This window comes from Chiloscyllium plagiosum, unplaced genomic scaffold (assembly GCF_037043375.1).
Source record: "Chiloscyllium plagiosum isolate Xiang-an unplaced genomic scaffold, Cpla_swu_hap1 HiC_scaffold_1, whole genome shotgun sequence".
Taxonomy (NCBI): Eukaryota; Metazoa; Chordata; class Chondrichthyes; order Orectolobiformes; family Hemiscylliidae; genus Chiloscyllium; species Chiloscyllium plagiosum.
The window spans coordinates 107,224,745-107,238,717 of record NW_028270139.1 but is presented as its reverse complement, the minus strand read 5'-3'; the positions used below and the strand labels follow the sequence as shown (position 1 = coordinate 107,238,717).

The 13,973-nt window shown below is 45.3% G+C and overlaps 1 protein-coding gene across 1 annotated transcript in view; it reads left to right on the top strand.

The window, feature by feature from the left end:
* Positions 1–13,973, top strand: part of pik3c3 (phosphatidylinositol 3-kinase, catalytic subunit type 3) — a 117,879-nt gene that overhangs the window by 46,858 nt on the left and 57,048 nt on the right. The window contains exon 11 of the mRNA XM_043686708.2: positions 10,567–10,724. Coding sequence (XP_043542643.1) covers positions 10,567–10,724 — 158 coding nt within the window. The remainder of the gene's footprint in view (positions 1–10,566; positions 10,725–13,973) is intronic.

Genomic DNA, 13,973 nt, shown 5'->3' with positions numbered 1-13,973 from the left:
TTAAACTTTTGTGGGATCTTTTGTGAATTAATTTGTTTGAGTAGCTTATTAATGCATTTGGTGCTGATATGAAGCATTGGGTTAGTGTTGAAGATATTGAAGAATGTTATCAAGAAGCCTGCATTTCAAGTTCTAATTTCTAACACATTTGTAACAAATTTATCAAACTTTTTCAAAATTTGAGAGCAAGGGGATTTTTAAAAAAATCATTCCCAGTCGCTTAGACTATCTTTTGATAATTGGTTACATATTTAGTTTAAAAAATCACGCAACATCAGGTTATGCTCCAACAGGTTTATTTGGAAATACTAACTTTCAGAGCGCTGCTCCATCATCCAGTAACTAGCAAATTCAGTGTCTTATGATCCTGCCCCACAAGTTACATGATAAAGAAGAAGCGCTCTGAAAGCTCGTACTTCCAAATAAACCTGTTGGACTATAACCTGGTGATGTGTGATTTTTAACTTTGTCCACATTAGTCCAACACTAGCACCTCCACATCAGTTAATATATTGACAATGATAAAGGATCAAGTTATGGAGCCTGATAGAGTTCTTGGAAAAGTTGTTTTTTGTGTGCATGTTTCTGTGTTGGATAAGCTGCTCATCCATACCTTTGGTTAGCAAGGGTGATGTAACTAGTATGTGCAGAAATTATACAAGGGCAAGGGTTTCCAGTTTACAGGAAACCTGCTCTGTTATGTATCTGGTAGGGTCAGTGCCCAACGTAATTATGTGCAACTTCAGTGAATAAAATGGCCGCTTAAAAAGCATTTGTGATGTTGATTGAGGCTTCCAATGAAGAGGTTGAAGATGTCATAAGTAAAATGTTCAGTGGTACTGGATATTCAAAGCAGTTTTCTTGATTTTTTTAAAAAGGCTTTGTTCTTGTGCTGAGCATTAACTTTTACAACATTTTAGGTTTTATATGGCTGACCTTCATTCTGGAGCTGTGACCTAACAGATCTGAATGGGTGCTATATAAGCTCTTTTACTTTGAATCCCTAATGAAGACAAAAACGATCAGTGGGAACAGCACCAGCCTGCTCCTGGTGGACCTACTGCATCTCGGGAGAGGATGAGCAAAATGATGTAGCTATGAAGAAGCAATATGTGTAACATACCATACAAGCAAAGAATAAGCTTTCCTGTCACATTAGAATGCACAATATATCTGGAGGCTTGGGGCTTGTGTTGGGTGGTGGTGCGCATATGCATCCTGCTGGAACAAGATCTGTCAAGTGGACCTGCTGGCTGTGCATCGCTAATGACTGTCAAAGTGACTATCTCTTTCAAATTGTGTTGTCTCTGGTGCGTTTCCAGGCGTAAGCCAGAAACCTTTGGTTGCTCATCCACAAATACATTGTCCTGTTTGCTGGAACCCGCGATAGCAAAATTAATATGGATTGATAACAGCAGTCAAAGTAATTGGGTACTTGTGTTTGGACCCTACTGGCATCCTATAAGTAGAGGCAACATGACCTACATATTTGTAACAATTGTAAGGCACCCCAAACCATCAGGAGTGTTATCAGTTGCTAGACTCCCATACTCCAATAAACAGTTGGTGTGGAACCACAGAAAATGTGAATGCAAACAATGACAAAATTCCCAGGAAGCTGCTGTAATGCTTCGATTCTGTGACAGTCCACCCTCCCTGATTTTCATAATACCGTGAAATAGACTCCCCAGATGGCTCCCTGGAAACTAGGGATACCTGCTTTAGTATGTGAGTGATTATGCTCATGAGGAACTTTATTGCAAGGCCCAGCAATGATACACTGAAAGCTCTATGGCATATAAATGTGTCATGAGCAAGCCATCTGCACATGGAAGTTGCCTGCACAGATCTAGAGATGTTATTCCGTGTACAGCAGCCAGGATCTCGAGAATGATGGTTGTGTGCTATGATATGCATGCCATTGAACAGCTGAGAAGCTTGGAACTGCAGGAAAAATGGGCGGCAGAGCATAGAGTCTCTTCAAGTGGTACCTGAAATAGTACCTGTCCCAAATGCGGTCAATATTGCAAAGTTCACTGAGATACTATTGGTCCACGATCTGACAGATGTAAAAGCTATTGCTCAGTAACAAGATGAAGTAGCATTGCAGACAACCATAGGATCAGGAGTAGGTCTTCATCCCCTCCATCCTGCCCACCATTCTATAAGGTCACGGCTGATGAATATGCCCAAGGATTCAATGCTTCTTTCGTTCCAGTTCAACGTAGCCCTCCGATCTCTAATATTTTTAAAAAATCTTTAAATACTGTGTGATCTAGCTTTTACATCTCTCGGTAGAGAATTCCAGGTTTTCACTACCCTCTCTAATAAGAAATTCCTTTGCACCTCAGGTTCAAATGGAAGTCCCCTAACTCGAGATTCCCCCACCTGTAAAGGTATCTTCTCAACTTATATCCTATCAAATCAATTCAGAATCTCGACTGTTTCAATAAGATCACCCATCATTCTTCAAAACAGGCCTAACCTGTCATCTTGATTAAATCAACCCTTTCATCCCAGGAAACAACTTGGTGAATCTATTTTGAACAGCCTATAATGCCAGTGTATGTTCTTTCTTAAGTAACAGGGTCAAAACTTTACACACTTACAGATGCAGCTTCACCAAACCCCTATACAATTTTAATGAGATTTTGTTATTTTTAAGCTTCAACCGCCTATCAATGAAGGCTAAATTTCCATTTGATGCCTTAATTTCTTGCTGCACCTATGTACCAACATTTTTTATTTCAAGCACGAGAACACCTGTATCTCTATGGTCTGTACATGTTTGGCGTGTTGTTTCATTTAAATACTAGTCTGCCTTTTGATTCTTCCTACTACAGTGCATGATCTCACACAATTCTACATTAAACGTATCTACCAAGCTTTTGTCCACTCACTCAACTTGCCTATTTTACATAAAATAAACCTAACACTTATGAATGCTGAAGATCGGAAATAAAAATAGAAATTTCTGGAGAAACTCAGCAGGTCTGGCAGCGTTCATGTTTTGATTCCAGTAATCCTGAAGAAAGTTCAGTGTTCTGAAGAAGAGTCATTGTATTCAATGTTACCTGTTTTCTTTGTTTAGGTGTTGCCAGATCTCATGCCTTTCTCCAGCAATTTTCTGATTTTGTACCTGTATCCTCTTGCAGATTCCTCTTCAAAATGTGTTCTCTCTAATCTAGTTATTGTAACATAGAAAATTTGGATACATTGCACTCTTTTCCCCTCCTCTTCAAAATCATTCATATAGATGGCAAATATTTGCGACCCTAAGACTAATGTATGGCACTTGACTAATTAGTTTTTTCCAAAAGACCCGTTAATCCTCACTGGGTATTAACCAATCCATAATCCATGTTTTACATTCTCCTAATACTGCGAGCTATTGTCTTGTGCAATAATTTTTTTTATGTGGAACTTTATCAAAGATCCTTGGAAACTCCAAGTACACCTTTATTAACTCTGGATGTTATATCCTCAAAGAACTCTAGCAAATTTGTCAAACATGGTTACCCTTACATAAAACAATGTTGACTCTGTTTAATGTATCAAGCTTTTCTAAGTGTCTGCTGTTTCTTTCTTAACAATGGACTCTATATTTTCCTAATGAAGGCTGTTAGCCTAACTGGTGCATAGCTTCCTGCTTCCTGTCTCTTGTTCATGAGCAAGAGCTTCACATGAGCAGTTTTCCAAACTTTGGTACCCTCCCAAAATCTAGTGAGTTCTGGAATATTTTGGCTAATGTGTCCAATGTCTCTGCAGCTCTTCCTTTAAAACTCTTGGATGGAGGCCAACTGGTCCCAGCGACTTGTCTGCCTTTGGTCCCATTTGTTTATCAAATATCTAGTGATAGGGACTGTTTCAAGAACTAGCACCTTGCTTATCTGTTATCTTTTGGGCTGTTTATTGTATCCTCCCAGGAGGATTGATGCAAAATATTGATTTACATTATTTGCTATTTCCCTTTTGTCTGTTCTCAATTTTTCAGATCCTGTAGGGGTTCAGCTACTTCCTTTTCATATACTTGTAGAACCTCTTGCTGTTTTGTTTTCTATATTTGCCAATTTGATTTCATAATCATTTTTCTCCCACTTTAAAAGTTTTGTAGTCATTCATAACTGTTTCCTAAAAGAAAAAATCCCATCCTTAGGTTTTAGTTTTAGTTTGGATACTTTTCTTGATCATCTTTGTTTACCCATGGGTATTTTATCCTTCTCATTCAATTCTCCTTTTTGTCTGGAATGACCTTTGCCATGTGTGCATTCTGAAATATATGTTTAAGTTTGAAACATCTTTTTCAGTCCTTCCCCATGACGTTGTCCAACATTAATTTTTATTTTGTCATTTGTCACAAATGAAAAGCTACTTGCTAGATAGCAACCAGAAAGGGACAATCCAAGAAAATGGTGGAAACAATAATATTTGTGTAACTCTTAAAAAAAAAGCACATTTGATATTCTAATATTATGTTACGAACCCTTTTGCAAATACAAATCTTTATTCTCTCTCCTGGTACTTTTGCAAGGTACAATCCAGTGGCATCAGGTAGAGACATGCTCAGGTTCCAAGTTTCAAATTCGACTTCATCATCACCCCTCTCATTACCTATCCAAAGCTCTCTACGATTGTAAAGACCTGGAGAGCATATTGCTGCAGATCAGTGGGGTGTTTAACTGATCATGGTTAGAGTCAAGAATCCTATTTATGTGGCTTTCATAATGCGTAAGCCAAAACAAGCAGACCTGCCACAACCAGTCATAAAAAGATGATGGAAAATTAATCAGTTCACTAGTGGAGGAGGTTACACTAACATCCCTATCCTTGATGATGGGTAAATCTCGAAGACTGAAATGTTCTAAACATTTCCAAACAGTTTCAGCCAGAAATGTCAAGTGGAACAATCTATTTCAGCCTCCTTCTGAGCTCATCAACATCAAAAGGTGCCAACCTTCAGCTGAATTTTTTTTATTTCAAAAATATACTTTATTCATAATAATTTGATGGTCTGTACAGTTGGTCATGCCATACATACGTAAACATTTCCATACAAAGATCAGAATTTATTATTTTTATATACAGGTCTGTACGTTTATCAATCATATGTCCATATATTTCGCTGAGGCGTCAGCAGAGCCCAAATGACTGCGTGGGCCCCCTGTTCTTCTTAGGCAGGCAGATGTTACACGGTGGTCTTTCCCCACCGTGCCTTGGCAGCAGCTGCCCCAAGTTTCAGTGCGTCCTTCAACATGTAGTCCTGGACCTTGGAATGTGCCAGTCTGCAACACTCAGTCGGGGTCAACTCCTTCAGCTGGAAGATGAATAGGTTTTGGACCCAGAGAGCGTCCTTCACCGAGTTGATGATCCTCCAGGTACAGTTGATGTTCGTCTCGGTGTGCATCCCAGGGAACAGGCCGTAGAGCATGGAGTCCCGCGTCACGGCGCTGCTCGGAATGAACCTTGACAAACACCACTGCATTCCTCTCCAGACTTCTTCTGCATAGGCACATTCCAGAAGGAGCTGTGTGACAGTCTCGTCCCCCATGCAGCTGCTTCGAGGGCAGCGTGCGGTGCGGCTGAGAGTCCGGGCGTGCATAAAGGATCTCACAGACAGAGCCCTTCTCACCACCAGCCAAGCCATGTCTTGGTGCTTGTTGGAAAGTTCTGACGGTGAGGCATTCTGCCAAATGGCTTCGACAGTCTGCTCAGGGAACCGCTCGATAGGATCCGCCATCTCCTTTTCCCGAAGGGTCTCAAGGACACTACGTGCTGACCACTTCCTGATGGACTTGTAGTCAAAGGCGTTTTTCTTCATAAACTTCTCCATGAAGGACAGGTGATACGGAACGGTCCAACTACTCGGAGTGTTCCGCGGCAGCGAGGCCAGGCCCATCCTTCGCAACACCGGGGACAGGTAGAACCTCAGTACGTAGTGACACTTCCCAGGAATGACTGGGAATCCACGCACAGCTTGATGCAGCCACACACAAAGGTGGCCATCAGGGGAGGGTGGCATTGGGTGTATTCTTTCCCCCGTTGCCCAGATCTTTGTACAGCGAGTCCCTTCAGACCCAGTCCATCTTTGACCTCCATATAAATTGGAAGATGGCCCAGGTGACTGCAGCGGCACAGGTTCTGGGAACCGGCCAGATTTGTGCCACGTATAACAAAAATGATAGTGCCTCACACCTGATGACCAGAATTTTTTCCCGCGATGGAGAGTGACCGTAGCTTCCATCTGCCCAGTTTCTGCCTCGCTTTGCTGATACGCTCCTCCCAAAATTTGGCGCATGCCCCAGCCCCCACAAACCAAATACCCAGCACTTTCAGGTGGATAGTCCTGATGGTGAAGGGAATTGAGGATTGGTCGGCCCAGTTCCCGAAGAGCATGGCCTTGCTCTCGCCTCGGTTTACTTTGGCCCCCGAGGCCCGTTCGAACTGGTCACATATGCACATGAATCTGCGCACGGACAGTGGGTCTGAGCAGAAAACGGTGACGTCATCCATGTACAGGGAGGCCTTAACCTGCAGGCCCCTGCTGCGAGGAATAGTCACCCCTCTCAGGCTCGTATCCTTCCCAATGGACTCAGCAAATGGCTCTATGCAGCACACAAACAAGGCAGGAGAGAGAGGGCAGTCCTGCCTGACTCCAGACCTGACTGGGAAGCTATCTGATTCCCACCCATTGATTGAGACTGCACTGACAATGTTGGTGTAGAGCAGTCTGATCCAATTGCAGATTCCCTCCCCAAAGCCCATTTTGGAGAGAACATCTCTCATATACCTGTGTGATATCCTGTCAAAGGCTTTCTCCTGGTCCGGGCTGATCGGGCAGGTGTCCAACCCTCTGTCCTGCACGTAGGCGATCGTATCCCTGAGGAGCGCGAGACTCTCAGCGATCTTCCTGCCCGGTACAGCACAGGTTTGGTCAGGGTGAATCACCGATCCCAGAGCAGACCTGACCCGGTTGGCGATAACCTTTGACAGAATTTTGTAATCCGCATTCAACAGTGAGATTGGTCTCCAATTTTTGAGTTCCTCCCTCTCCTCCTTCCGCTTGTAGATGAGGGTGATGATGCCTTTCCTCATGGATTCACTCATGGTACCTGCCCGAAGCATACTGACAGACACCTCAAGCAGGTCCTGGCCAATCAAGTCCCACAGAGCGGAATAGAGCTCGACCGGTAAGCCGTCGCTTCCGGGAGTTCTATTCTTTTCGAAGGACTCGAGGGCCTTGGTCAGCTCGTCCAGAGATAGCGGCTGGTCCAGCCTCTCCCGTGTTCTGTCGTCTAAGACCTCCGTGATAGTGGACAGGAATGACTGGGAGGCCGCGCTGTCAGTCGGCTTTGCGTCATACAGACTGGCATAGAAGGATTTGCTGATCCTCATGACGTCAGCCTGAGATGACGTTATCGAGCCATCTTCTTCCTTCAGGCCGCTGAGCACGGAGCTCTCTTTGTGCACCTTCTGGAAGAAGAAACGTGAGCACGTCTCGTCCTGCTCCACGGAGCAGACCCTGGACCGGAAGATTATCTTGGCCTCCGAGGCAAAGAGTGAGGCTTGCTGGCCCTTCACCTCCTTGAGGTCCTCCGTGACATCGACCCCCATTGTCTGCAGCAGGAGCAGGTTCTACATACGTTCCTGGAGCTGGGACAGTTTTCCCTGCCTCTCTCTCGCCTCCTGAACACCTTTGAGGATGAAGAACCTCTTGATGTTCCCTTTTACTGTTTCCCACCAGTCCGCTGGGGACTCAAAGAGGGGCTTCACGGTTCTCCAACCTGCTTGGTCTCTCTTGAGCTCCTCAATATTTCCTGGGGTCAACAGCTTTGTGTTCAGCTTCCACGTTCCTTTACCAGCCCGCTGCTCGTCCTGTACGTGACAGTTGGCCAGCAGGAGGCAGTGGTCAGAGAAGAACACCGGCTTGACGTCGGTGGATCTGACCGAGTGTGTTCGGGACACAAACAGGTAATCTATCCTTGAGCGGATAGACCCGTCTGCCCGTGACCAGGTGTATCTACGCTGCGCTCCGTCTGCAGGGATACTGAAGACATCGTGCAGCTTGGCATCTTTTACTGTGTCCATCAGGCTCTGGACATGGCGTCCAGTTTACTGTCCCGCCCGCCGAATCGTCCATCTGCATCAATGATACAGTTGAAGTCTCCAGCCAGAATGACTAGCCTGGACGTAGCCAGCAAGAGTGGAAGCTGCTGCAGGACGGCCAACCGTTCACTCTTACCCACTGGGGCGTACACATTAATCAGTCTCAGGGGAGCATTCCTGTACATGACGTCGGTGATGAGGAGGCGCCTGTCCACCACCTCCTTAACCTCGGAGATGGTGAAGTTGCCTCCTCGCAACAGGATACCCAGGCTGGAGGCGTGGCTATCGTTGCCCCCCCGACCAAACTGAGGCCCATGGGCCCACAAGCTCGACCATTTCCTGTAGCTGCTGAGGTGCGGTATCCCACACTCCTGCAGAAACAGGACGTCGGTTTTAATGTTGGCCAGGAAGGCCATCGTAGAAACACATTGCGTAACTGATTTGATGCTACGCATATTGATGCTGGCAACACTTATCCCCATTTTAACAGTTTACGAGGTTACCAGTGTCCATTTGCTACTGGTCTTGCCTCTCTGGGGAAGCTGTGTGCATCCCCATGGTGACGGCAAACCGCTGGACCCTCCCAGGGCTGAGGTAGCTGTCAGGCTCCACGCTGGGGCCATTTCCCCGCTCTGGTATCTTCGGGTCGGGCCCAGGGTCCGCACCGTCCAGTTCTCCATCTGACAGCGGGGCTGTCATAGGACCGCTGCTCCCAGTTACCTGGAGCTGTGGGCTGGTGGGTACCTCTTGGTTCTCACCGGGTGGGGGGAGGTCTTTACCCATCCCCTCAGAGGGATTGTCTTTTTCTGTTTGGGCGGTGCTGCCCTCCTTTTTCCCCACGGCGCTCTGTCTCTTCCTCTGGTGACAACCCTCGTTACGCCCGACCTCACCGTCGGAAGAGCTGCATGTATCCTTGTCGTGTAGGTGTCGCTTCCCCCTTTGCTGGGTGGCTTTGGGGGCATTGTGAGGTTTCCTCTTCCTGCTTTTGACAGTAATCCAATCCTCTGCCTCCTTCGTTCCCTCCTCTTCCATTTCCTCCGGCTGTCTTGAAGGAGCTTGGATCGGCAGCTGCGCCTCCCCACTGTCTGCCGTCTGCTCCGCTACAGCCTGCCCTTCCTTCTGGACACCTCCAGACACCGTTCCCGTGCTGGTTTGTGGTACCTTGCTGGTCTTAGGCGGTCCACGGCTCGTGTTGCACCTCCGGCCATCTGTTATAGCTGGCGGCCCCTTGTCTTGGGACAGCCCTTGTACATATGGCCCGCCTCTCCGCACAGTTCTTCGCCCCCTTACATTCCTTGGTCGGGTGGCCTTCCTGCTTGCAGTTTCGGCAGACGGTCACCTTACAATCCGCTGCCATGTGGCCTGACCTCCCGCAGGTTCGGCACACTTTCGGTTGCCCTGCATATGTCAGGTAACCTCTGCTTCCTCCGATGGCAAAGCTGGAGGGTGGGTGGAAGATGTTTCCATTGGCATCGACCCTCGGGGTACCCTGAGCTGTCGTTTGCTGATCCAGATCCCGAAAGGATCGACCACATCGGTGCTTTCTCCCTCGACCTGGACGTATCTTCTCCGGAAGGTCAGGACATCCGCTGCTGGGACATGAGGGTTGTACATATGGATTGTAACAACCCGACTCCTCTGCGCAGGAAGCTCATACAACGGGACCACCGACAAGATGGAGAACAGAGGTTCCCCTTCCTTCTCCTTGAAGACCTTCAGGAGCTGCTCGCAATACTTCACGCTCCTGAAGGTCACGTTGAAATAGCCTGCCGCAGGGAAATCCTGCAGGCAGTACACGTCCGCTGCTTCAAACCCGCAGCACTCCAGCAAAATCTTCTTGACAAACACTGTCCGATCGACTGGTGTGTGCTTCTCCATCTTCTTCACAGTCACCCTGACTGTGTTGCGAATGCCCTGGCCTGGGCTGCGAGTGGCTGCTGAGGCCATAGCTCTAAGGTTGGCTGATACCTGAATTGGCGTTAGGCCGAAGCCAGCATAAAGATCCACCAAGAGCATGTCAGCACAACCAAACAATCCTCCAATGTCCAATCACGATCCAGTGATGGTCTCCAGCAGCTCCGATGACTCGCAACACGATCCCCGTGGTTTCTCCCTTCAGCTGATACAATTCGCTCCAGGTGCTTCTGAAAAAGAGTCATACTGGATACAACATGTTAACCTTGTTTCTCTCTCTATAATCAGCACTTTCTGTTTATTGTAATTAACACTTTTCACTTCAAAAGTAGCATTAGTTGACAGTCAACATGTTTAAACAAATATTTCCTACATTTTTGAACTGTTTATTGATTTTATCAGTTTATGATTCACAAATAGTGAATGGCAGATTGTGAGGAGTGACTTTGTGGATGTGCAAATGCTTTCTTTGAAATCCTTGCAGTTTTGTATTTGATATATGCAATATATTCTTGAAGTAAATTCCTGAAACTTCTTTGTCCTTGATAGGATTTGTTGATGTACCTGCTTCAGCTTGTCCAGGCTTTAAAGTATGAAAACTTCAATGACATAAAAATTGGATTAGAACCAAACAGAAGAGATAGCAATCAAACTGCAATGAATGAAAGTATGTCTGGATCGTTAACTGGTGCTTCAGAAATAGAGAGGTAATGTCAATTTTTCAATATTTTTGTTTTAGTTTTAAAGCTAAGGCTATTTGCAACTTGGGAGCTCCTTGTTCTGTTCTCTAATACAAACAATGTGACAGTGAAATGGACAGTCCTGAGTCCATAATTGAATTCTATGTATTTAAACAGCAGACAGCCAGAATACTGTGATCTAGTGCTGTGACAGTCTAACTGCAGAGTGTGGGGAGAACCTGGGAGTGAGTAGCGACCCATTTGGGGTTGAAAGGAAGAGAAAGTACAGCACTCCAAAGAGTTTTGAACCATTCAAACAAATTATCCCAGAGATGTTAGGATGTTCAGCTGAGGTCAATATATTTTAAACTACTAAGGGTACTGAGGAAGAGGCTGAGAAAACAACAGATGCGAAAGTTCACCAGGCATTTATTGAAAGGGACAGCAGATTCAAGGTTCCTTAAAGCCAATACCTCCTATTGTTTAATGTTATTCTCCCTTCCACATTCTCCCTTCCACAATACAGTGAATAAGGCTTAACTACAAAATCAGAATATATGGCACACAAAAAGAAGTTTAAATGGCAATTGTCTATTTATAACAGCTGGCTGCATTTGCAAAATGCCAAAAAAAAGCCAAACTGCTCAAAAGAACTATGCCTCCAAACTGAGGTTTTCTGCACATAAAATATTTTAAATACCTCTTTCCAAGTCTTTTAATTTCAGAACTCAGTTTCTTCTAACTTTGATGTTCTGTTGTGGGCGGCACAGTAGCTCAGTGGTTAGCAGTGTTACCTCATAGCGCCAGGCACCCGGCTTCGGTTCCCATCTCGGGTAACTGTCTGAGTGGAGTTTACACATTCTCCCCGTGTCTGCGTGGGTTTCCACCAGGTGCTCCGATTTCTTCCCACAATGCAAAAGTGTGCAGGTCAGGTGAATTGGCCGTGCTAAATTGCCCATAGTGTAAGGTACATTTGTCAGGGGTAAAGGTAGGGGAATGGGTCTGAGTGGGTTACTCTTCGGAGGGTCAGTATAAACTTATTGGGCCGAAGGGGCCGTTTTCATACTGTAGGGAATCTAATTAATCCTGCAACTGAGTTTTGTTCCTTTACTAATCACAAAGTCCTGTTTGAGGAACCTTGAAGTTTTGTTCTATTTGCTTGCTTTTCTTCAGCTTAAATAGTTTCAGATAGCTGCACTGAATGCTTCTACTGTTTGAACTACAACAAATCTAGTATCTGAAAAGGAGAAGTTTCTTTCTATTTGCTGTTGAAGCACAAGGAAGTAGTTGTTTCATTACGTTTATATTAAAAAATAAAAGCCACATACTTATGTAGGAACACTGGGTAATCTGAAACAGGAATTAAGTGAATTTTGCTCTTCAGTGATGTTTACCTTGGTGCATGAATTAAAAGCAACATGCTGAAACAACTTTTGGTTAAATTAGGAGGAAAAAAAAAGTGTTAATTGGCTAATTGCCCTTGCCAACTCGGGAAAATTTGTCAGAGCTCCATGACTTCAAATGTGACAGTAAAAGTAGGAAGTGGTCATTTGGGCAAGGCACCATTGGAAAGCACTAGAACCTATTTTCAAAGTCAATGGTCTAAGTTTTCTGGATCTCCCCCGGCATGTCTAAGACAGTATCAATTCTCTTATTAGCTTCCCCCTCCAAAAAGACAGGACAAATGGTAAGATGCTTTTTCTTTGCTTCCAAACTAGCAGAGAGAGGTCTGAAACCTGGTCAGAAAGGGGATGTGCACAATGCTCAGCACCATTCGCAACTCCTCAGATACTGAAGCAGCCTATGTCCAAATGCAACAAGATCTGGACAATATTGCTGACAACTGGCAAATAACATTCGTGTCACACAAATGTCAGCCTATGACCATCACAGTAAGAAACAATCTAACAGCTGCCACTTGACATTCAATGGTGTTACTATCACTGAATACCACTATCAACTTCCTCGGGATTATCATTGACCAGAAATTCAACTGGAATCAGCACATAAACACAGTGGCTACAAGAGCAGGTCAGAGGCTAGTAAAACACTGACTCCCCAAAGCATGTCCACCATTTACAAGACACAAGTCAGGAATGTGATGGAATACTCCCCACTTGCCTAGATGGGTACACCTCCAACAACACTTGAGCATCATTCTGATTGATTGGCACATCATCCACAGGCGTTCACGCCTTCCACCACCGACACTCAGCAGCAATGTGTGTACTATCTACAAGATGCACTGCAGAAATTCACCAAAGATATGCGTACCTTCCAAACCCAAAACCACTTCCACTGAGAAGGGTAAGGGCAGCTGGTACCATCATCTTCAGGTTCCCCTACAAGACACTCATTATTGTCATTCCTTCACTGTTGCTGGGTCAAAGTTGGAATTCCCTTCCTAATGGCATTGTGGGTCACCCCATGGCAAGTTGACTGCAGTGGTTCAAGAAAGCAGCTCTCCTCCTCCTCCTCCTCAAGGGTAACCAGGGGCGGGCAATGAATGCTGGCCAGCCAGCGATGCATTCATCCCACAACTGAATAAATGAAAAGAACTTTGCCTCTGGTGTGTGCAGTTGACCCTAGTGTTGGAATGTCAGAGTGGCAATCCTGGAAAATAGATGTCTGCTTGCTAAAGAAGCCCTAAGATGGAAAGCTGAACATAATGACTTCAATCAGAGCAGGACCTGTTTCTGATAACTTGGGAGGAAAAAAAAACAGTATCATTGAGGAGTTTGGCCTGATTTTTTTTAAACCTCTCAGGATCACATGACATTTGGGCATCATTTGATGTTATAGATTGTGATGCACCAACTACACCGTTCTGATTGACAGAATGGTGGACTAGACACTCATTTTCTTTCCTATTGTTCATGTGAGTGCTGGGAGAAAATATGGTCAAAAATAGTCTTCCATGATAGTGGTTATACATTTTTGAGAGAAATAGTTTGATGTATCAGAAGACAGTGTATTGCTGTGTAATTGTTCAAGTTCAGAATCTGACCATTTTTGTTGTTTCCAAAACACACATGATGATCCCAGATGGGCGGAGAAGGACATTTCAGGTGGAGCTCATCTGCTCCGTCCATTCTTTTTTCTTTTCTTTTTGTCTTTTTCTCTTGCTCCTCTCTCTTCTTGGTCTCCCGTCCCCCGACCTCATGGCCTGTGACCTTCCAGCTTGGAACTCGCAGCCTCTAAGCAGACCCAATAAGACGTTCTCTTGGCTGAGCGTGGAGGCCTCCTGGCCCAGCATGGCAGTCTTTCAGGACGGCG